General features: G+C 41.3%; 1 protein-coding gene across 1 annotated transcript in view; it reads right to left on the minus strand.

The window, feature by feature from the left end:
- Nucleotides 1-20,943: 20,943 nt before the first annotated feature.
- The window catches only part of CFAP47 (cilia and flagella associated protein 47), a 649,074-nt gene continuing 644,064 nt past the window's right edge, over nucleotides 20,944-25,953 (minus strand). The window contains exon 64 of the mRNA XM_084621504.1: nucleotides 20,944-21,538. Within this exon, the coding sequence (XP_084477630.1) occupies nucleotides 21,329-21,538 (210 nt within the window). The 3' untranslated portion in view covers nucleotides 20,944-21,328. The remainder of the gene's footprint in view (nucleotides 21,539-25,953) is intronic.

A 25,953-nucleotide genomic window follows, 5' to 3' on the forward strand; every position in this document is an offset into this window, starting at 1 on the left:
ACCTGCCAGCTTTCCTTCTACTCCTAGTTTAAATAATCCCCTATCACCTTGTTGGTTTTTAGTTCAGGTGTAGCCCGTCCCTTCCGTACAGGCTCTCTTCCTTAACCTCAAAAATCCCCAGTACTTTTAAAATTTAAATCTCACATCTTCATGCCTTCTTTTCATTCATGTATTGAAACCCTGAGCCTCCCCCTGTCAAGCTGACCCTGGGAGTAAGCCCCTTTCAAGGGTGCTTAAAGTGTATGGATAGGTGCCCTTCTTGGGATTTCTTTATCTACTAAATATATGGCATCTATCCATATACTGTATGCACCCTTATTACTTAAATACATCCTAAGGGCAGCAGAATAATTTACACTAACCTGCTACCAGTAGGCCTAGCAACTGAAACTCAACTATCCCCGTTACAATTTGCCCCCTATTTACAAATGCCGAGGGGGGAGAAGACAACCTTTGCAATGTGGTCTGAAGGCCATCAGAGTCTGGCTATTTTGGACCCAGGAGGATCAAATTCCACAGTCGTGGGACCCTAGTGGAAAAGGTCTACCAGCAGCCCTCACCACCCCAACAGGTCTGTGGCTTGAATGGCCCTGTTGATCTCAGCGATGGCAATAGGGCATGTGGAGAAAGTAGATTACATTTAGTTTCCAGGACCTCTCTTACACCTGCCTACGTCATTGGCACACGTAAGTACCTCAGCCGCCACTGACTCCTCTATGGCACTTCGTGGGTTTGTCTTGTGAGTTCTGCCACCTTCACACCCAAGTCACCAAACAATTTTGAGTCACCGCACCCCAGATTATTGATATTTTTAATTATTTAGTGCTCGGTTAACCTGTATATGTCTCTATGGTAACCCTGTGACATGGAGTGACCTCCTCAATGTAGAAGGAATCATTAGTCTCGTCTATTGAATTACGGTTTCTCTTGGGGCTATTTGCCCTTCCATTCCAACTTGAACGCCTCTCATCATAAGACCAGCTTCCTCAACTGCGTGATCAGCTTTCCAGTTCTGAAGTTAGCCCACTCCAGTGTCCTAATACTTGGTCTCTATAAATAATTTTCTCTCTCTGTGGCCCACTGGCACTACCAGCTTCAAGATAATGGGTAATTAGGCAGTTGAGTTTAAGAAGGGTATAGGTTTCATTGTTTTTTTAAAGGACAAGCATTTTAGCATTAAGCAAGAAAATAATGCAGTACATAGATTGAATCTGCAAGTATCCGTGAACATAAAATTGACATCTAGCTCAATGACTCAGAGAATCCTCATACAATTAGAAGTTTGGCATTTTAACAGAACTAATAGTTTTTGCCATGAGCAGTGTAAGAATGCTGAGTCAGTGTGCTTCCATATGCATTACAAAATTCACATATTAATAATTAATATGTCTATATATTCTTCTTGCCACCCACAGAGTCGCTTTGAATTTCTAAGAACCGATCTGACCACCCACACATTCATCTTGAATTTTCAAGTGCACAGCTCAGCAACTATGTATTTATTTTACATTTGACGGTTCCACAAATCAGTTCTTTCCTTCGTCTCTGCTGCAGGTCTGTGCATATCAATCCCAGCTATGTGTGCAGGATACAGGCAGACGTACGAGTTATTACGGCCACAGTTTTCAAAAGTGGCTACTAATTTTGGGTGCTCAAAAATGTACACCTCATGGTCTTGTTTTCCAAAGGTGTTATGCAGCCAAAACTCCTTTTGATTCCAGTTGAAGTTATAAGTGCTCAGTATCTCTGAAAATCAGGCCCCAGTTGTCTCAAGTTATGTAGCCAAACAACCGAGGCACCTAAAATGAGTTGACACTTGAAAAAATTGGCCTATATATACCAGAGCACTTGTATGTAACATTTATTCTCTTAAAGCCTATGTACTGACAGTAATTTTTCTTCACATGGAACATTCTCCAGAATTAAAAAGCCCATTTGAAATGTACATCCAGTGTGCCCCTCAGAAGATTTTCTGTTTCTTCTATGGGAACTACCAAGTGCAGTGGTCAATCTTCTGTTTTAGTACCACATGTGGTACCTGGGCACTATTAAGATTGAGTACAAGTGGAGTTGAGAAACTGGCATATTTACTTTTATTCAGGATTTAAAATGGTCATGGCTATTGTTTGCTGGGTATGCCTGCTTCATAACAAAGTAAGTACACTATATATGCACAGCTCACAGCAATGTCATTCCCTAAACCAGAATCCTATTTAATTGAAAGATTGAACAGTTTGATTCTTGTACAGAATCTCCTAATGCAGGTGGCAACACTGATTTGAAGAATGGCAGAATTTCACTTCATGGTGCCTGATTCTCCTTGACTACATTGTAGTCACACTTGTGCCATTCTGGTAGCATTTTAGCACTCATTGCGTTAAAATAACTACCACAGGGTAAGGCAGCAGTGGCGAACTGTGCTCTATGGGCTGGATTCACAAAAGGCACCTAACTACCTATTTTGGCATCTAAATCCTAGAATCAGTCTACTGCTAGTCACAAAACTATGCTCAGCAGCTGTCAAACCCTGTAAGCACCTAAACTCACTCGGCACCCTCAATTTTTGCAATACAAGTTTCCCTCAGCACCGATATTTTTGCAATACAAGTTCATCAGATGCTTACGTTTCTGACTCTGCATAAGCCCCACACCAGGCATCCAAGTGCCTATGCCTTGGAACAATTCACGAACATGGAGGAATAGATACTCCTTCACCTAACTTGCCTGTGGGACCCGATCCAGTAAGGGTGGAGTTAGAGCTGGTCTACCGGACCGGGTTCCTATAGAGAAGCTTACTCTAAGGGGAGTGGGAGAGGAGGAGTTTGACCACCTTTCTCATAACTTTTAGCCTAGTAGGGAGAGTACTTATCTGGGATGTGGGAGACCCCTTATTCAAGTCCCCCCCTTCCACATCAGGGGAGGAAAGGATTTGAACAGTGATCTGTGACCTCTCAGGTATGGGCCCTGGCCACATCTTCTGATGTGCGGGCTCTCTTGGTCTCTCCTGTTGAAGCTGTTTTACTGTAGATAATTTTTTTTAAGTTATTTGGAGCAGGGGGACTGGATCCTGGGTCTCCTGTGTGAGTGTTCTAACTCCCATGCTACAGAGTCATTCTCTCTGTCTGTCTGTGATTCTTAAAAAACACCACCAACAAAACCCCACCAAACAGCATAGATACCTAACACCGAGAGAGGGTTTGCATCTGAGCACCCCAAGTTGGAGGGAGGTATGTCCCTGCAGCCTGGGCTGAGGCACCCATCTTTGAGAGAGGGGCCAGGCTTTACCACACGCCTCTCAGTTTGGCATCTCCCATGGCTATCTTAGGGAAGGTGGCTCCATATCTTAGGCAAGCATGCCATTTTTTGTGAATTCCATTCTGAGGCACCTGTCACACGCATTGTATACTATAGGGTACCTAACCCAGGCTTTGTGAATCCCAGTGATTTTTCCAGGCACCTAAACATTAGATGTGGCAATGCTCATCATTCCCATGCCTATGTATCTGTGTGAGCCTAGCCTTATCTGTATATTCTGGACAACAGAGGAGGACATGCACTCAGAAATATTGCCTTTTTTGTTGACCTTACTGTTTCATTTCTCTCTCCATCTTTCTTTTCTGATCCCCGGAGTCTGGATGCTTTGCAGGATGCAGAGAAATCTTGCACCAGAGCATGTGCTTGAAAGATTGTCCCCTACCTGTCCTCCTCTCTTTCTGGATAGCCTCTGCCTTTCACACTGTGACCTTGCTGAGTTATTAATGTGCCATGGTCTCCCAATTAAAATATCCTGTTACAAGCCAGGTGTCCCATCAGGGGTACAATGACTGAAAGAAGGTAAAATATGGAAGAATGTGTTTCACGTCAGTGGAAGCGGCAGAGGAAGGAGATGAATTGGATTCCTTTTAGATGAATCTTTTATGGATCAGCAGATTTATTCAAAGTTATTTAAAAAGCAGTTAACATTCCATTAGCAACAAACTGTGATCTGTGTCAGCAGTAAGACATTGTTCAGTCATTTATTTTAGGGGTGAGATGTCTCTGCAGGGAGAAATGCAAGTATTAAATCTCTCTTGCAGGCAGATAAACTCCCTGGTTTTACCTTCGTATTTATCTTTTTGACTCTAAATGTTAGGCCTGCCTGTTAAGGTCTTATTTACATATGTGGGTTTTTTTTTTAGTTGCTTAGTCTATGCAAGTGAAAAAGCAAAGTTACCATTTTAAAGATAGTTCAGGTTTGTGATCAAAGGTTTTTTTTAAAATGTACAGATTTGGCTGCTGCAGTGTCATTTCACTCAAGCTGGAACATTGTTGGCTCAGCATTATATCCTCTGCAAACCCGCCTTGGATCCCAAAGACTTTCTCAGAATAATACCTTCCCTGGCTGCCTTGAAAGAGAGCACTTTGTGGGCCCGTGCACTGATGTGCTCTTTCCCTGATCTCTACCCCATTCGGCAGGCTTTATCTCTTCAAATCTCCTTACTTAGGCAAAATCTGCACTGAAATGGGTGGCAGTTTTGTCTCAGTAAGGGTTGCTGAATTTGGATCTGAATGTTCTTCTTCGAGGAGTGTCCCTGTGGGTGCTCCACTTTAGGTATCTTGGCGCCCTCAGCTTGTAATTGAGCATTTGTAATTGAGCGGCTACTTAGGGACAGTTGGTTGTGCATCTCCGTTCCTTCTCTACCGCCTTTGGCTTGAGTCAGAGCAACAGCAGTGCCCCTGTCTATTTCGTAAATTGCTTATATTCCCACTTTTATTTATACCTTTCATTGGTTTTCCTCCATTCCTTGTCCTGATTTACCCACTTAAAAAATTATTTTGTTCGCTTCCCCATGCCACCAGCAAGTCTCTGCCGATGGTGACTGACTACGACTGTTTCTCTATAGCCCTGAACCTCCTCAGGCATGCGTGGCTCCCCCAGCCTTAAACGCTGCCTGACCTACAGGCTATCAATTCCTGTATTGGTTGGTCATGCTCAGTGCGTCCGCTGTCTCAGGGAAACCCACATACCACAGAAGTGTCCACACTGCAAGAAATTATCTGCCAGGACACTGAAAGCCAGGGACCTTCAACTAAAATTATTAATGATGGAGAAATCCCTCCGTCCAGCCTCCGAACTAGAGTTCAGGACTCCTCCTGGCCAATGGTCTCCAGCAGCAGCCTCAGACAAGGGCTCCACCCAAACCATGGCTAAGGACCCTGCACCTAGGAAAGTGACCAAACATCAATCGCAGTCATCACCACAGAGAGATCCCCCTAAAAAGGCGCGGTCTCCTGGCCAAAAATCTGCCTTGGTATCGATGGCACCGAGAACCTCGGTCAGAGAGGCACCAGGAATGTCTGGTACTGAGACGTCCCGAGGCGCCAAGGCACCAACACGGCCAGGCTCTCAGACAGCTGCATGAGCTAAAGCTAAGCTCCCTAGCTCGGCACTGACAGTGCCGAAGAAGTCCTGGGCACCAGCTACTATAATGGCACCACCTGCTGATTATACACAGCCTAACAAGACCTTGGCACCATCAGTGCATACTACGCTGCCATCCACGGCACCGAGCTTCCTGGTACCGCAACCCTTCACCATACAGGTGGACTTGGCAATCTCCTCCACGCCGGAAACCCCTCTGTTTGGCACTGACGGCACCCCAGTCAGGCCAGGACCGAGCCAACTAGACACTCCTGTTAGATCTGCACCCCCACTATCCAGTGATGAGGATGACTCAAGCCTTTACACCCCTTATCATTCCTCCCCGGGACCCTTTCACCAACAACTGCCTTAGCAAGAGCAAAGCTGGCAGGCACAGCTGTGGATGCCACCACCCATTGTCATGCCACTCAATTGGCCATACTGGGACCATGGGCAATCTACAGAGCCCAGAACCTTAAACCCCCCAACCCACTGGCAACAAGGGCCACCGGGTCCCCTTCACCACGAACCTACCACCATCGGAGGCCCAGAAGGAAGAGGGGGAGGTGCTAGAAGAGGCTCCTGAAGGTGATACACTGACATCCACCCATATTTTGTCCTCATCCTCGGATGAAACAATTATGCCACTACCTCCGACCACAGGAGATGACTTCACGTCCTTCCAGGACTTATTCAGAAGAGTTGTAGAATCCCTGGACATCTCTTTAGCGGAGCTGCCAGAGACCTAGCACAAACTTACTGACATTTTGCAGGCATCCCCATCAGCAAAGATAGCTCTGCCTATTAACTCAGCAATAATAGACTCTACAAAGACAATATGGGAGAAACCTGCCACTGTCCCACCGTCTTGTAAACACTTAGACAGAAAATACTATGTACCAGTGAAAGGCACTGAGTTCCTATTCACTCATCCAGCTCCTAATTCACTGGCCGTAGAGGCAGTGCACCAAAGGGGGAAAACAACCCCAGTCAAAAACTACACCTTATGACAAGGACTGGAAAAGGCTTGCCCTCTTTGGATGCAAATCTTACTCCTCTGCCTCCATTGCAATTCAGTATAGCAAATTATTCATCTCTCTTAGCAAAGTACACCTACAACCTGTTCAACAAATTGAAATCCTTTACTGATCAACTGCCAGAGGAAGCAAAGGAACAATACAAAGCCAACATTGCAGAGGGCTCCTTAATTACCAAAACAGCCCTGCAGGCCTCCCTCGACTCTGCCGACACGGCAGCCTGATCCATAGCCACATCAGTTGTCATGCATCAAGCATCATGGCTCCACCTCTCCAGATTCCCTAGGGAAGTACAAGCCACAGTTGAGAACTTTCTCTTTGATGGCCAAAAACCATTTGCTGAGAGCACAGATACATCTCTTCATACCATACAGGACCTTGAAGACCTTGGGTATTTACATTCCCCCAAACAAGAAAAATCAGGGCAGATTCTGTATCCAAAGATTCCGTCCTGCCCAGTACTCCCAACTCCAGAGACAATTCGATCAGTGCCGCAAGCAGAAACAAGTGAGACACAGGCAGAACCAGGATCAACCTGTCACATCTCAATCTTCAACATCCTGTCAATTGTTTTGAAGTATTGGTTGAGGGCTTGAGACCTCTACCTTCTCCCATGCTGGATTATAAAATGACCTCCACACAAGCATTCCCTCCACAAACAGCTCACTATGCCCCACAGAGTGAAGGACTCCCTCAAATGGTGGATGCAACCTCAAAACATCTGCTCGGGAATCCCATTTCAACAAAAAGTTCCCAGTATAACAATCACCACAGATGCCTCCCTCGTGGGATGGAGAGCGCATCTGGACAGCAACACTGTCCAGGGATGCTGTTCCCCAGCGGAGACCAACGTACATATAAACATACTAGAACTCCAAGCAGTCAGGAAAGCATGCAAGCATTTTCTTCTGCTCATCTGCAACAATACCATCAAAGTCCTCACGGACAACACAGCCTGCATGTTTTATATAAACTGACAGGGCGGAGCTTGTTCATACCCTCTCTGCATCGAGGCACTACACCTATGGCAATGGTGCATATCCAACAAGACAGACATTTCTGCAGCTTACCTGCCAGGACTTCAGAATACCATGGCAGACCAGCTGAGCAGATGCTTCTCACAAACCCATGAGAGAGAGATGCACTACCTACCCTCGTGACCATATTCAACCAGTAGTGGTTCCCTACTATAGAATTATTTGCAACAGCTCATAATACGAAATGCCCTCAATATTGCTTTCGAGCATAGGGCTTGGGCACCACTAACTGGGCAATGCTTTCCTCAGAAAATGGGAAGCATCACTAATGTACGCGTTGCCCCCAATTCTTCTACTGAGCCGGGTGTTGCACAAAATCAGATAGGACAAGGCCACGGTCATACTCATTGCACCCACATGGCCTAGACAGACGTGGTTCCCATACCTGAGACAGATGGCAGTGAAACTGTCTCTAACTCTTCCACTACTTCCTCACATCCTGACACAGGATGACAGCTAAGTGACTCACCCCAACCTAGCGGTTCTCCTCAGGGCCTGGTTACTCCATGGCTAAAGGGGCTGGATAATGACTATTCCAAAGAAGTTAAAGACATCCTTGTGAATAGCTGTAGGCTGACCACACGGAAAACATACACTCAAAAGTGGGTACAATTCTGCACCTGCTGTGAGGTTAACCATGTCTGCTTATTCCGCTCCTCTACCTAGGGTCCTAAGCCTTAAAAAATCGGGCGTCTCCAACAGTTCCATAAAGGTGCACTTAGCCACAATCACCTCACTACATGATAAGGTAGATAGAACCAGGATCTTTTCTCATCCAACAACTAAATGATTCTTAAAGGGCATGACCAACATCTACCCTCCCTAAAACACCCTACTCCTATATGGGACCTTAACCTCCTGCTACGCACCCTCATGGGGAAACCATTTGAACCCCTTGTGACTTGCTCTTTGCTACATCTATTGATGAAGGTTTCCTTCTTTATTGTGATCACTTCAGGAAAAAGAGTAGGGAAGAGCTAGGGGCATTAATGGCACACCCGCCCTATACCACATTCCAGAAAGACACAGTGATCCTAAGAGCCCAACCTACATCTCTACCTAAAGTAGCCTCCTCATTTCATTTAAACCAACCCATTTACTTACCTGTATTTTTTATGAAACCCCACGCTGATGCCAGGGAGGCATTCCTTCACACTCTCGACATCCGTAGAGCTCTGGCCTTCTACCTAGAAAGAACAAAGACATTTTGGAAAATTGTCATGTCTCTTTCTGTCAGTCACTGAGCGATCGAAGGGTGAGGCCAACTCTAAACAAAGACTCTAAATGGATTTCTGGCTGTATCCACCTGTGCTATCATCAGAGCAACATCCCGGCATCCCGGTCCCAAAACTGATCCCTGAGGAACTCCACTAGTAACCTCCTTCCAGTCTGAAAGTTCACCCTCAGAGTGACCTGCTGTAGTCTCCCCTTTTTAACCAGTTCCTTATCCACCTTTCAATTTTCATATTGACCACCATCTTTTCCAATTTAGCTAATAATTCTCCATGTGGAACCGTATCAAATGCCTTACTGAAATAGAGGTAAATTAGATCTACTGCATTCCCTTTGTTTAAAAAATCTGTTACCATCTCAAAGGAGGAGATCAGGTTGGTTTGACACGACCTACTTTTTGTAAAGCCATGTTGTATTTTGTCCCATTTACCATTGACCTCAATGTCCTTAACTACTTTCTCCTTCAACATTTTTTCTAAGACCTTGCATACTACAGGTGTCAAACTAACAGACCTGTAGTTCCTATTTTTAAGAAAGGTTTAAAAAAAAGTGATCCGGGTAACTATGTTAGCAATTCTCCTCTCATATGGTACAACCCCTGAGTTTACAGATTCATTAAAAATTCTTGCTAACAGGCTTCCAATTTCATCTGCTAGTTCCTTTAATATTCTTGGATGAAGATTATCCGGGGCCCCCGATTTAGTCCCATTAAGCTGTTCAAGTTTGGCTTCTACCTTGGATATGGTAATATCTACCTCCATATCCTCATTCCCTTTTGTTGTCCTGCCATTATCCCTAAGCTCCTCATTAGCCTCGTTAAAGACTGAGGCAAAGTATTTGTTTAGAGATTGGGCCATACCTAGATTATCCTTTATCTCCACTCCATCCTCAGTGTTAAGCAGTCCCATTTCTTCTTTCTTCGTTTTCTTCTTATTTATATGGCTATAGAACCTTTTACTATTGCTTTTAATTCCCATTGCAAGGTCCAACTCTACATGGCTTTTGGCCTTTCTCACTTTATCCCTACATGTTTTGACCTTAGTAAGGTAGCTTTCCTTGCTAATCTCTCCCATCTTCCACTCCTTGTAACTCCTTGTAAAAGCTTTCTGCTTTTTCTTAATCACCTCTCTGAGATGCTTGCTCATCCAGCTAGGTCTACAACTCCTGCCTATGAATTTTTCCCCCTTTCTTGGGATGCAGGCTTCTGATAGTTTCTGCAACTTTGACTTGAAGTAATTCTAGGACTCCTCTGCCTTTAGATTCACAAGTTTTTCAATCCAATCCATTTCCCTAACTAATTTCCTTAATTTTTTTAAAGTTAGCCTTTTTGAAATCAAAAACCCTAGTCACAGATCTATTTTTGTTTATCCTTCCATTTAGTTTGAACTGAATTAGCTCATGATTGCCCAAACCAAGGTTGTCCCCTACAACCATTTCTTCTCTGAGGTCCTCACTGCTCACCAAAACCAAATCTAAAATGGCATCTTCTCTTGTCGGTTCAGCAACTACTTGGTGAAGGAATCCATCAGCTATCGTATCCCAGGAAAATCTGAGCCCTATTATTATTACTAGCACTTGTTCTCCAGTTTATATCTGGGAAGTTAAAGTCTCCCATGATCACACAATTCCCATTAGTATTTACTTCTTTAAAAACATTAAAGAGGTCTCTATCCATTCCACATCGGATCCCAGCCATCTATAGCACACCCCAAGCACTATCCCAGGGCACGCTCTAGTAGCTTTCTTCCCCAATGTGATTTTTGCCCAGACAGACTCTGTCTTATCCGTTCTATCATTTCTTATTTTTTTACAGTCTACCTCATTATTGATATACAATGCTACTCCACCACCTTTGCCTTTATTTCTGTCTTTCCTAAACAGCACATACCCTTCAATACCTGTACTCCAGTCATGACTACTATTCCACCATATTTCTGTTATCCCTGTAATACCTGGTTTCACTTCCTGCACCAGGAGCTCCAGCTCCTTCATTTTATTATCTAGGCTCCTCGCATTAGTGTACAAACATCTTAATTTTTGCCATTTGGCTTCGCTCACATTCTTTACCCAATTGGGCACGGACATTCTACCGCCAATATTACCTATTAGATTGGTATGTACACTGCCCTTCTGCCTTATGTCCATTCTCCTACCCATGGCTGTATCCGTTCTTACTTCGTTTTCTTCCCTCTCAAAGAGAATAACTGGCGTGGAGATTACCTGGGACATCTTCCAACCATCTCCCCCAAATGCCTAGTTTAAAGCTCTCTTAATCAGTTCTGCCAGCCTCCATCCTAGAAGTCTATTTCCTTCCCTACTTAGGTGAAGTCCATCCCGAGAGAACAGTCCTCTGTCCGTGAATGCTTCCCAGTGGCCATACATCCCAAAGCCCTCCTTATAGCACCACTGCCTGAGCCATCTGTTGAGCATCATAATCTTGTCACACCTTTGTTGCCCTTCTCTAGGAACAGGCAGAATCCCATTGAAGATCACCTGAGTCTCGATTTCCTTTAGCATCTTTCCCCAGCCTGGCATAGTCTCCCTTGATTCATTCCAGTGAGAATCTAGCTGTATCATTTGTTCCCAGATGAAGGATAATCAGTGGATTCTTTCCCGCTCCCGTTAGGATCCTCTTCAGCCTCAGGTCCACATCTTGTATCTGAGCACCCGGCAGACAGCACACTCTTCTGTTCTCTGGATCAGGTCTTGTTAAAGGCCTGTCTATTCTTCTCAGTAATGAGTCCCCAATCACGTAGACCTGCCTTTTCCTGTGATTGTGTGATTCTCCAGTCTATCCCCTATCATCTGGCCGCAAGTTCTCTCGATTCCTGTTGTCCCTTGCAATCCTCTGAAACACAATCTATTTTAGGATCTATCCATATCCTTCCGGGGCTCATATTTGGTGTTATCTCCATTGACTCTTACCCTCTTCCAATAGGACTATCTGCTTTTCTCTTTTTCCTTGCCCTCTCATGTTCAGTGACCACCTTCTGTGCCCCTTCTTTATTTTCCAACTCTGCAAACCTGTTCCTAAGCTCTGTTTCTGCTTCACTGCCCCGTCTTTTCCTCTGCCTGGTTCTCCTAGTCACATGCTTCCACTGTCCACTTTCCTCACCCAGCAGTATCCCCTCAGAGTTCTTCGGTCCTGCTTCCGTCTGCAAATCTGAGCTTTTCCCTTCAGCCTCCTCCTGTCTTTGCTCCATCATCAGAGTCTCCATCTGCATCTCCAATCCTAGGATCTTCTCTTCCATCAGCTCTATCAGGCGGAACTTCATGCAGACGAAAGTCTTTACAGGTACCCACTCCAGGATCATGTACATAGCACAGCTTCTACATCCAGTCATCTTCATTATGTCTTCCACCACTTGGGTCACTACCACTGCTGCCTCTGTGTCTGTCATAGCCTTCCCACCTAAGTCCTGTTAGTCTGGGAAACACAAATCAAACCAAAACACCCACCCACAGCAAAATGAACCCTCAACGAGCACGAAAACACAACCAGAACACCACACACTTCCTTTGCCTGGCTCTTAGTCTTCCCCCCAAACTCCCCTTTCAAACTCCCTTGTTTGCTGGCTCCTGTGCCGCTGCAGCTGTCTGTGCCGCTGCCTGACTGGCTGGCTACCTTTATAGGACCCCTAGTCAGAGAAGCCCCGTCCCCTAATCAGGGCTCAGCTTCTCTCCCAGCACACTGCCCCTACAAGCCTCTATAAATACCAATACAAATACCTTCTCTTCCAACAGAACTCCCACTCTTAAGTGTATAGATATACTGTATCTATACACTTAAGAAATTTAGCTTAACATACATTTATTCAGTCTTAATTTATAATTATTCACCATTTTATTATGTAAAAACTGTATTTCTCTTTGACTAGATTATTATTTTACTCATGATATGGGTCAAGCTGTATTTGGATAGAAAATGGAATTCAGTTAAAATAAACAAAATTATGTGTTAGTTAAATAAAATTACCTTAAATGTGCTAGATTCATATTTTTTTCTTATCACATTTTTTCATTACAATCAGTTGACTTATTAAACAAAGGAAATATTACCTGTAGTAAGTGAACTGAATTGATTGTTTTTGGTCATCATGTCCTTCCAGATTTCAGAACTAGTAGATCTCATCATCACACTTCATCTTTATTTATAGAGTGATAGAGGAAAACAGGCTCTCCTACTTTTTCAACTCCCAATCAGTTTCTTAATTTTCAGTGAGCTACTCATTATATTGAACTAATTGAATAAACTGAAATGAAGAAGAAATTCACTCTACCTTTGCAGAAGAGGGTATTGCTGTCAAAAGCTGGTTTAGCACTTCACCAAACTCTGTTTCCCGGTACTTAGCCAGTGACTTCCCCCTGTTCAGTGGTTTGATTTATTTTAAATCTTTGTCCTGCATACTAATTTTTATTTAAATGATTTTAAAAATTACAGTAAGTTTAGGCCTTAATATAGATGTTGTAACTTCAAATTTAATTTGAAATATATTTTTCTTTTAAAAATGAAACCTATTTCAAATTAAATCTTAAAAATCCAATTAAAATAAATGTTTTTATTTTTATTTTAAAATTGATTTTCTATCTACACTGATTTCCAAGCAGCTGCTGTTACATTTTTAAATAACTGGGATTATAAAATGCTTTAAAGGGAGTAGAGTGAGAGGTATTTCCCAGAATCCAACAGATTAGATTTTTATAAAACAGTATTTTGCAGACTATTGGATATGTGTGGCCAGACATGTTAAATACCAGGCCAGTTGTGGAAAATTGGGTGAGTATGTGAGAGAGAGCCCACTGCAGCAAAAAGCAGGGATGCTTGGATTAATTTTGTTAATGATAACTAGGCCGTAGAAGAGAGATGGGATTTATTTGCCACTGGAATTTTCTCCCAGAAAGTAGTATGCCTGTGAGCCATTCAGAAGGTGTGGCATCTAAGTGTTGCATAGGTGCCATTCCAGGGCTGGAGCACCCACGGAAAAAATTTAGTGGGTGCTGAGCACCAATCGGCAGCCAGCTTCTCCTCCCCCCCCAGGACCTCCTGTCTGCTGGTGGCCCTGCTGATCAACTCCTCCCTCTCCCTCCCACCTACTGCAATCAGCTGTTGTGCTGCATGTAGGAGGCACGGGAAAGGGGTGCACTCGGGGGAGGGGCAGAACTGGGTGGAAGGAGGCAGGGTGGGGATTTGGGAGAAGGAGTGGGCAGGGTTGGGGGGGGTGGAGTGGGGATGGGACGAGACAGGGCAGGGTGAGGGCTGGGAGGAAGGGAACAGGTGGGGACAGGGCCTGGGGTGGAGTAGGGGATTGAGCCCCCCTGGGACCAGTAAGAAGCCGGTGGATATGAAGTGTCATCTTTATTGTGATTTTTGACATTCTAATCCTCTCTCTTATGCAGTGATTGGTCTGTTGCTGCATCTTGCAGGGCCACAGATAGTTATGAAAATACAACCTCTCTAGTTTGTACAGTTGGGTCGTCTGTTCAAGTGGTTTTTAGATCTGTAATCTCAAAGAATTTGTGTAAGTGAATTGATATTTTCTGTTGCTATCTATTTGTTGTGTCCTGAAATGGCCAGATGTTGAGCATGGGGTATCACACATATGTATTAGTCGGGGGGGGGGCGGAAATGTGGTGCCAATTCCTTTATCTGGACACATTGAAAGGGATTTTTTAGTGTCTTAAAAAGGGCTAACTGCTGCATGCACAGAAACGCTTTGTGGGTGGTGGTCCAAAGCTATTTGAGTCAATATTTTATTTGCCCTGATAAGGGCTGTAAACCCTAATACGTCAGGGCATAAGCCAACCACTAAATGATGGGGGTTAGGAAGCAAGTTGTTTTAAGAAGTTTTTTCCATAATTGTCCACTATGAAGCTTCTTGCATCTTGCTCACAAGGCCCTGGTGCTGCCCATTGACAAGCTACTGGATTGGGGACCAGTGGTCCAATCTGGTATGGCAATTCTTATGTTTTCTAAGGTGATTCCTGTACAGTTACCTCGGACACTTCTCAGTTACTCTTAATTTGTGTAATACATACGTTATGTCTTCCTATGAACTGTTTTATGCAGTGTTGTGATAGCTGGGTTGGTTCCAGGTTATTAGAGAGAGAGAAGGTGGGTGAGGCAGTATTGGACCAGCTCTCACCAACAGAAATTGCTCCAATAAACTATTACCTCACCCACCCTGACTAAATTGTTTGTCAGCCAGAAGTTGTCATTGTTTGGTGTAAGACCTAGGATTTGCTTGTGGAAAGGTGCACAAATACCACATGATGGGGGCTATATTTATGTACTTAGAATGATTTGAGAGAAAATAAGGGAGAATCTTACAGTCTAGGCTTTACAGTATGTCTGCTTGAGGAACAAGAACTATTTCAGACAATATTTTGTGCTGAAGAAAGAAGTGTATGCTTTGATTTTGGGGATGATGATTTCTCCAGGCATCTGTTAATCCAAGTGGCTTCACTGAGTCAGTGAATATTTCAGAAGCCTTATCTTGTGAAAGAGTGTGAAATGACTGGCGTGTAGTAGAATTTAGTGTACCATTTAAATCTTCTTATGTTTGATGGCATATTGAGTTGTGACACAAATTAGGTATTTCCTTTACAATATTTGAAGACTCTGCATTTGAGGAGTAAATATTTAGTAGTGAGACTTTTCTTTTGATTTCCCCTGATAGTATTCTGCTATCTGAATTGTTCATTTAAGTTATGGGTGATTCAAGGGATGGGGCTTTTGTTAATGATAATTACACTGCCTGCCTTTTAATTATTAGATTTTGAATGCAAAGAGTTGGAAACTTGACGTGTCAAATACCCCTTGGAGTTTTTAATGGTCTTAAGTGATCAAATATTTCTTACAATTGCCAACAGACACACATCTCCCCCTGTGTATAGACTGAATCTTTACATATATTAAGATGGGTTTGTGAGCGATTAGTCCTTCTTTCACTCTCTTGTCCTTCTAAAGGGGAGCTGAAGATGAGAAAAGAGTAACAGCCAAAGTAAAGCACTTTGTCCTGTCCTTTCTCTTCTGCAGGTCCTTGGCAATACTTGCTTGTAATGGGTAGAGGGAGTATTGAAGAGTTTGGAGTTGTCACTCTTATCCTATTGTTGTAACAGTATCCATGAGCCATGAGACAGTGAGTTGTCTTCCTCTGCCTTAGAAAGAATTCTTTGGAAAGACTTTTCTATTGTAAGTCTCCTTTCAAGACAAATCATCATCAGTTTCTAACACTACCCTATAACAGAGGTTGTTCTTGAGGACTTCTTTTCTTAGCCCTTAGCCCCAACAGCAGTTGCGCTTTGGGGCCATCTAGCTCCGCATTTTTTGCTTGTTTTGCTACAGTGGTAGGTCTAATGGCTTTGGGTCAGGCTCTCCAAGCTGAAGCAGCAAAAGCAGCATTTTGTGTGTCATTTCAGGTGCCCGCTTCCTTTTAATAACCTTTATCATGAAGAAGCCAAGTTGGCCTAGTGAAATTCTTTACAGAGAGCTTCTAACAAGTAATACTGATTGACTCAGAAAACCTTCTGGCACCCTTTCTGGGGATGTCAGTGTACAATACTAAGACACTTGTAAACTAGGGCTGTCAATTAATTGCAGTTAACTCATGTGATTAACTAAAAAAAATTAACTGTGCTTAAAAAAAGTTAATTGTGATTAATTGCACTGTTAAACAGTAATAGAATACCAATTTAAATTTATTAAATATTTTGGATGTTTTTCTACATTTTAAAATATATTGATTTATATTACAACACAGAATACAAAGTGTCCAGTGCTCGCTTTATATTTTTATTACAAATATTTGTACTTGAAAAATGATAAACAAAAGAAATAGTATTTTTCAATTCACCTCGTACAAGTACTGTAGTGCAATCTTTATTGCAAAAGTGTAACTTACAAATGTAGATTTTTGTTTTTGTTACACAACTGCACTCAAAAACAAAACAATCTAAAACTTTAGAGCCTACAAGTCCCCTCAGTCTTACTTTTTGTTCAGCCAACCACTAAGATAAACAAGTTTGTTTACTTTTACGGGAAATAATGCTGCCTGCCTTTTATTTATAATGTCACCTGAAAGCGAGAATAGGCGTTCGCATGGCACTTTTGTAGCTGGCATTGCAAGGTATTTATGTGACAGATATGCTAAATATTCATATGCCCCTTCATGCTTCAGCCACCATTCCAGAGGACATGCTTCCATGCTGATGATGATCATTAAAAAATAAATAGTGCGTTAAGTAAATTTATCACTGAATTCTTTGGGGGGGAAACTGTATGTCCCCTGCTCTGTTTCACCTGCATTCTGCCATATATTTCATGTTATAGCAGCCTCGGATGATGACCCAGCACATGTTGTTTGATTTATGAACCCTGTCACTGCAGATTTGACAGAATGCAAAGAAGGTACCAATGTGAGATGTCTAAAAATAGCTACAGCACTTGACCCAAGGTTTAAGAATCTGAAGTGCCGTCCAAAATCTGAGAGGGACAAGGTGTGGAGCATGCTTTCAGAAGCCTTAAAAGAGCAGCACTCCGATGCAGAAACTTCAGAACCCAAATCACCAAAAAAAAAAAATCAACCTTCTGCTGGTGGCATCTGACTCGGATGATGAAAATGAACATGCGTCAGTCCGCACTGCTTTGGATTGTTATTGAGCAGAACCCGTCATCAGCATGGACGCATGTCCTCTGGAATGGTGATTAAAGCATGAAGGGACATATGTATCTTTAGCACACCTGGCATGTGACACCGGTTACAAGAGTGCCATGCGAACACCTGTTTTCACTTTCAGGTGATGTAAACAAGAAATGGGTACCATTATCTCCTGCAAATGTAAACAAACTTGTTTGTGTAAGCGATTGGGTGAAGTTGGACAAAGGGACTTGTAAGCTCTAAAGCAGGGATCGGCTACCTTTGGCACACGGTCCTTCAGGGAAATCAGGTGGGCCGAGCCAGTTTGTTTACCTGCAGCATCCACAGTTTCGGCCGTTCGCAGCTCCCACTGGCCGCGGTTCGCCGTAGCAAGCCAATGGAAGCTGTGGGAAGCAGCAGCCAGCACATCCCTTGGCCTGCGCTGCTTCCCACAGCCCCCATTGGCCTGCAGCGTCGAACCGCGCCAGTGGGAGCTGCGATCGGCCGAACCTGCGGATGCTGCAGGTAAACAAACTGTCTTGGCCCGCCAGCGGATTTCCCTGAGGCCACATGCCAAAGGTTGCTGATCCCTTCTCTAAAGTTTTACATTGTTTTATTTTTGAATGCAGTAATTTTTTTGTACATAGTTTGATATTTGTAAGTTCAACTTTCATGATAAAGAGATTGCACTACAGTACTTGTATTAGGTGAATTGAAATATACTATTTCTTTTGTTTTTTAGAGTGCAAATATTTGAATTCAAAAATAAATAGAGAGCACTGTACACTTTATATTCTGTGTTGTAACTGAAATCCAATCTATTTGAAAAATGTAGAAAACATTCAAAACTATTTAAATAAATGGTATTCTGTTATTGTTTTAACAGTGCGATTAATCGTGACTAATTTTTTTAATCACTTGACAGCCCTATTGTAAACACTATTGGCTTCACGCTTCTTGATTATATACAGCGGGAAGTAGTCCCTTTTTATTACTAAGAGCTAATTTTTATCACACCACCCTGATATAGAAAACATTAAGCCGGGAAGTGTAAGGAAACTCATTATTAATATAGCAACAGTCTACCTAATCTATCTATCATATTGTGGATGCTACCACAATACAAATGTTCTATCTGTTGCAAAAAAGTTGGCCTCAACTCTTTCACTCTGTTAGATACTATGACAAGTAACATCAAACAAGGCAAATGGCTGATTGTGTGTAACCCATGAGTGAATCTGAATATGTGGAAAATCTATAAACGAGTTCAGGATTCCCAGGAAGGAAATTTTAATGTTAGTACAAAATGTATTAAACTGAAACACTGTATAGAACATAGTTGTGAGGTCATCTTTATGGTATGTGTGTGTGTATGATGGTGCTTATGCCATATGTACAGGTTAGACCTGTTAGATAAACTCCACATGTTTACAAAATAATCATGGAATAAATTCCTTTATTTCTGTAATCCTGGAGTGAACTGCATTTATTTTCACCTTTGATTACCTCCTCTGCACTTTGCCCACTAATCCATCTCTGCCAGAACTACATTTTCACACACTTTGAATATCTTGCAAACAGCTGTCATTTAAAAAAAAATAATGTTTTGTTCAGGTAAAAGCAGGCCTTGAAAACGACCAATAATCATTCCTGAATCAATGGCAAATTTAAATTACAATCTCTCCCTTCCCAACACACAGTTGTTTCGTTTTACTACAGAGACAGAGCTTTCCAAATGAGATAGAGGGCAGGTCTACACAACGGGGTGAAGTCAACCTAAGGTACACAACTCCAGCTACGTGAATAATGTAGCTGGTATCGACGTACCTTCGGTCGACTTATTGCGGTGTCTAAACGTGCTGAGTCAACAGGAGAAACTCTCCCGTCGACTTACCTTATGCTTCTCATTCCGGTGGAGTACCGGAGACGATGGGAGAGTGATCGGCGGTCGATTTAGCGGGTCTTCACTAGACCCGCTAAATCGACCCTTCCCCCGTGGTGGATTGATCGCTGCAGCGTGGATCCACTGGTAAGTGGAGACAAGCCCATAGCAGCATCTCTAGGCCTGGGAGCCCATGAGATATTGTACCTCACAACTGCAACATCTTTTATAAATGGAAAAACTAATTTAAATACATTTTAGCAGCACTAATTTATCTTCTTCTACCTCTACATTTGAATTCACAGGGCCAGATTCTAGTCTGTGTATGTACATTCCTGGTCTTCAGTGGAGTTACTCTTGATTTTATACTGGTATCGTGTCAGAATCAGGCCCATTGTATTTAAGACTGAGGGATTAAAAAGTAGTAATAACTATTATATAACAGTCTAAAACTTTTTCATAATCGCATTTCTGTAAAATATGTGGCATAAACAAAACACATTTAGCACATTGTGGTAAAAGGATTTTATTGGTGCTTTTTTGCACTGACCTACGTAAGTCATTCATAGTTTCACCAGTCCTGAGTAATGATGGTCATTCCATACATGTGCCGGTAAAACACTTACAATTGCCACATCGTTTTTTATTCTGTATCTAAATCATTGACAACAAGAGAATAGTTACAATTAGCAGTCTATTAAGAATAAAAAGTCTTGATTGTGCACATGAATAAAGAAAGCCCTTGAAGAATCGAGGTCACTTGCCAAATTGTTCCTTTCAAACAAAGATTACATGGACATCATCTCCCACATTACATCCAGGCGCAAAGGCAATCTACACACTGCAACACCAAACTCTCTCTTTAACTAATCATTCTTGACTAAACATGGAAGTACAGCGTGACTGATTGTTCTAGTTTAATACTTACTGTTTTATAAAGGAAATAAAATCTGAACAGCCATCCTCAATAATTTTTCATGTAGTTTTGATTTTGGAATTAGTACAGTATATTTTGAATGAACGTGTAGAAAGTTTGCTTAACACCATGAGGTAACTTTTACTTCCCTGTTTACCACTCTTCCCCTTTTTTCCTCTCTTCCTCCCCCTCCCCACCCTTGTTTTTGTGTATAGTAATCTAAGTTTTTGAAATGTTTCAGAATGGATGACAATCAGGATTCTCAGCTTGTATAGTGCAGGGAGATTTAAATTCAGTGAAATACTCCACATTTTCCAAAGCATTGGAATTGGAAAACTATTCAGGCTATGATCATATGCTGTGTGAACCACTTTAACTTTATCAGAGTGCTGCAAACTCTGTGTAAGTGCTTTACCTTGAAAGAAATCAGAGGCTGACTTGTTTACTTTTGCGTGGATATAGTGCTGAGTGAGTGACCCAGCAGGATGTGCAAAAATGTAGTGTCTTTTTACTAAAACTGTGAAGTGCTTTAGTAAGCCCAGCATTAGCCGAAAGCCCCGAAACCTTAACTTTTTTTTTTCCAAATCTGTTTTGCCCAAATTAAAGGAACTCACTGCTATGCTATAAAGCAATGTGTATGATACATTTATATTTAAGAACCTCCTGGTACAAATCTAAAATGCTTTTGTATTTTCCACTGAAAAAATATAATATGCATCTATTTTAACATTCATAAAAACCCAAAACTTCAGGTAAACTTAAGATAAATTCTTATAATAGAAAAACCCTTAAAACCTAACCCAAGACCTATTAATTTTATTAGTAAAAGTAAGAAACTTCAAATCCTATATCTGTTTGAGAAAGGAACATTTAAAGCTCCAGAAATGTGAGAGCGTTTTCACCAGAAACGCTCTAATTTTTTTACTATATTGGTTTTACTATTTGTTTGCTACCAAACAAATAATATTGAACTAACCTTGAGGTTCAGGGGCCCTTTTTCACCAGACAGAGCTTTCTTCAAGACAGAAAAATAAATTTAGTTCCCCACTGCCACCATCAAAGCAGGATTTGTTTTAAAATATCAAGACATTATGTATAATTTTACAAGAAGTCCTCCTTCAGTCTTTATCATTTATTTCACAAAAGATTACTTTTCCACAGATGGTAAATTAAGACAAATATATTTTTATTTTGTTCTTAAGACCAGCGGTGCACCTTTGACAGGGGAGGATACGCCAGTGGTAATTAGCTTCAGATTTTCACGTAAAAAGTTGCGTTGTCGAACTGTGGCTGACCTCAGGTAACCACTAGTAGAAACTACTTTTGCTGACGCAGTAGGCGGTGTGGTCTGTGGAGGCAGTCCATTGATCTCATATGTCCATTGCATTGATGCTGTCTGAAAACCAAAGAGGAGAGATCTGATATAAAGCAATCATGGCCTAATAACTTGAAATATGTAATAGCTATTTAACACAATGCTTTTAATTACAGGTTTCAGAGTAGCAGCCATGTTAGTCAGTATCCGTAAAAAGAAAAGGAGGGCTTGTGGCACCTTAGAGACTAACAAATTTATTAGACCATGAGCTTTCCTGAGCTACAGCATCCGATGAAGTGAGCTGTAGCTCACGAAAGCTCATGCTCTAATAAATTTGTTAGTCTCTAAGGTCCCACAAGTACTCCTTTTCTTTTTCCTTTGAATTAGAAAGCCATTTGTTGTTCTCCATGTAGGGTGCCTGGAAGTCACAAAACCAGAACTGCACCCACAGAGAAAAAACATGATCATGCAAAACTAGGAAGAGCATTTTATTTTATGAGCTAAGGGCAGTGCACTAAAAAAGACACAGAGCCTACCCCTCTAGGTGACCTACACATTTCTTTTTATAGTGAATAACAGTCATGTATGTTGTTCTGAAAGAGTTATTTCACAGCATGATGGGAATGAATGGGTTGCTAGTTTTATTTATACACTAGAATTTAATTGTGGCTCTTGTAATAAATGGTATTCTAAGTTTTGGTGACTTTAGTTGGGTCAAAATAGTTAATACCTTGAGTCCTACTTTTGTAGTTGTGTTATGGAAAGTGGAACTATGGACTCGCATTGCAAACTCTAGTTTAGGAATCTTTACATGAACTGAAGATGACATTCTTTACCTCCTTTATGGATATTTGTATGTATGCAAGAGTGACCCAGCTGGGCATCATCTAGTTGTGCAGTATATATTTTGGTGTCCAATCAGCAATCATCTCCTGTATTGCTTCTGTGTGTTAAGACAGCATGGTTCTCGCTGTCACCCCATATATGTATGCTCAAACAGCATTGATCATGTAGTCAATTACTTCTTATAGACACTGATCATGTAGTTATTTAATTCTTATGTGCATGTCAAAGCTTCAGTGCTCTCTTATTTCCTATACCTGTCTGTGATTGTCAAGGCAGAATTATGATTGCAGTCATTTCCTGTATATATGTGGGGGGGAGGGGGGCTAGGCAGGATCTTGCAGTCAATTCTTCAATATCTGCGCCTAAAGTGCCTTAATTTTTAGAGGCATTTCCTCTCTCTGAGTCACTTTAGTACTATCCTTCCTGTCATTATGTACGTGTGTGTGTGTGTCCATGCAGTAAGTATCTTTCAGTTATTTTCTCTGCAACTAATTGTCAATTCATTGATCTATAGGTTTCTTTTGTCTTTTGCCCTTAAACTCGGGCCTGGATTACTACAAAATGTGCTAATTGTGAGGTCTTCTAATGGGGTTGGAATAGCATGACCAGGCTCTGGACCAGGCTAAAAGAATGGCCCGGTGCAGATGATAGTCCCCCTTTCTCTCTGCTTTGTGATCTATGGCTGCAGTAACATCTACATAGCTGCTTTGGGGTAAGGGGAAAAAGGGGGAAGAGGGGCAATAACCAGAGATCCTAAGATGTCTCCCTCTCCCCTACACCCCAAAAAAGAAAAAAACAAGATATAGACTCCTCTCCTCTCTCCCACTTCCAGTAACAAGGGTTTTATTACTAAAGGTAATTAGCATTTATATAGTACTTTATGCATTTACTGTGCTGAACAAGCATTAAATGATCCTCACCACCCCATTTAGATGTTATAAATAGGCTTGAAAGGATTAGATTTTTATCTGTAAACGTTGATTTCACCCAACGAACACAAACCAACGAAAAAAGAAATGTCCATTGATAACAAACAAAAATTACAGAGTGGCAAGGTAAGAAAAATACTGCTTGAGAACTTACTAGACTTTGATTTAAGGATAACGTGGGGGAGGGAATATCTTTTATGATCTTTTGATTTAAGAATATGTATTTTGTGTATTTAGAGGTGATGCTGACAATTTGTGTTTTAAAGTTTTAACTTTTTTGAATCTGTCTGCTGTCTTTAATTGTCTGACACCTCGCATAATTTCCCACAACTGAACATTCAAATAATAAAAAAAATGCTTAAAACTTGAAATTTCATGGAACTGTGAACATTAAAAATGGGGGGGGTGTAATCTTTAAAAATAAATATCAATATCCTCCACTGAAATTATTAAAAAAAATTGAATTCTGTCAAGATAAATATAAATAGTCTTATCCCTCTGTTGCAGATGGGCAAATTGAGGATTAGGTAGACTGAATTCCCTAAGGAACTCAGTGTCAGAATCTGACTTAGAACTCAAGTGTTACTCCCAATTTTATGCAGATTCCACTACACTATGCTGCTTGTAGGACAGCCTGCTTCATCAGCTGTGTAGCCTAGTCAGTCTTCCTATCATGGGCGTTGTTGGAGGTCTTTGGACAGCTGTATAATGTCTGTGCTCCAGGATTGGGCATGCTTTCTCGCCTTAGATCCAAGTAGGATTCCCCAGCCTCAATGTTGACCCAAAATATAAATAAAACCCTCAGACCAAACATAGATTATCCAATACATATGTGATCAAACATTCCCAGAGTATGCAATGTTAATTTCTATAATTATTGAATGAATATGGCCTGGATAAAGCACTACAAAATAAACTAAAAGGACTAGTGGGTCTTCTCCATCTCTAATTTCCACTACAAGCGTCGATACATGTGAAGACAATACACATGAAGACAATTAGAGGGATGTGAGAGGTGGGTCACCCAAAAAGATACTTATCTATTTCTAGTTTATCATCAGTCTGATGGCTTGCTGTTCATAACAGATTTCAAACATCAATAATTTTTAGCTCTAGAGTCCATGCAATAATGCTTCTCCATGACATTAACTGCTATCCTGCCACTGCTAAAGTATATATTAGATGTGACTTGCAATCGTTTGCTTGTGTTCATATCACAGACAACTAGTGTGCACAGGTTCCCGGGCATTCGATTGTATGCTTTTTGGGGCAGGAGCTGTCATTTATAATATGGTTGTACACCTCAACCCGGTTGTGACTTCTAGATGCTACTACAATATAAAATATTTAATGTTAATGCTCCTTTTTATGAAACTAATCTCCAAAATTAAACAAGGTTAAAATGTGAATGTGTTTTATCTATGCTCAAAAGCATGTCTTTCTCACCAACAGAAGTTGTTCCTCTCCTGCTGAGTCTTTAATATCAGAACACCTTTCCATTTACAGGGAATATTTTTTGAAAACGGTTGACTTTAAAATTAGCACTCTTGACTTTACATGACATGTTAAATTAATTACCTATGCCAAACAGAATTACTCTGCAAAAGCCATGATATTTCTGAGATATACAAACACCAAATAAAGCATAAGATCTTATTAGATCTTTCATCATGCACGTATAATTTTTTTAAAAAACGCTCATTACCATTCCTCTAAAATCTGAATCAAAATCTAATTTCATATTGTGGTGTTATGTATAACAAACTGATTACTTAATCCTTATCCTAATCTCTATTTAATACTCTACATTGATGGACCTGCCTTCATTTTCTGAGAAGACGAATGCAGTCAAGAGCAGTTGCTGACAAAGCCAGCACCAAGACTTTATGTCCAAAGATAACTGTCATTTTAAACATAAATTTTCCTCTGTGGTTAGCTAATTGCCTTATTAACTCTGGCAGAAGGTGAAATGGTTTATCTTTCTTCATTATGTCAGATTAACAGTTTAGTTTGAAGAAAGTTTAACCTCAGGATCATACTCATTGTGTGCATGATTCATTGAACACTTCAAGGCCAGAGAAAAGATCGGATAGGCTGGAGCAACTAAAATTTACACTGAGGTATAGGTTTGCTAAGAAATCATTCCTGCTCATAAAACCCATATGTGATGTAATTTTACAATCTGTATTATTCTTATATTGTTTTGGGCAGGGATTTAAGTCAAGCTGGCAGGTTCTGTCAGCAATCAGTTTTATTACCCAGCAGGTTTTAAACATAAACTCTATTGCCTTGTGTTTTTTGATATTTGATCACTACATATGCATGTTTATGTTCATTTCTGCTGTATTTGTAATGAAGGGCATCATCCATTGTGCTGCCTTTTCACCAGTGCTCTCTACTAATGTGCATTGTTAACAAAATGGCAGTTACTTAGCTATAGTAGACTTGAAGTCAATAAAATACCATTGAATCATGTTCGTTCTGAGTTTCCTCCTCTTATTTAAGATGGGAAGAAATTTATGATCTGAAGAGGGATTTGGGATGGATCTACTGTAATGTACTGAGGCTAAGTATTCTTTAAAGATTGCTGTAGTCCATCATGAATTTAAAAAATTATGATTTAGAATTATGAATTATAAGGTGACCAAACCCAATTCCTTTCTTAATGGACTGTCATGATGTACTGTCCCTTTGGTTGTAGCTAATTTATAATCTGCAACA

The sequence above is a fragment of the Lepidochelys olivacea genome (assembly GCF_965140295.1).
Source record: "Lepidochelys olivacea isolate rLepOli2 genome assembly, chromosome: 1".
In the NCBI taxonomy this organism is placed as follows: Eukaryota; Metazoa; Chordata; order Testudines; family Cheloniidae; genus Lepidochelys; species Lepidochelys olivacea.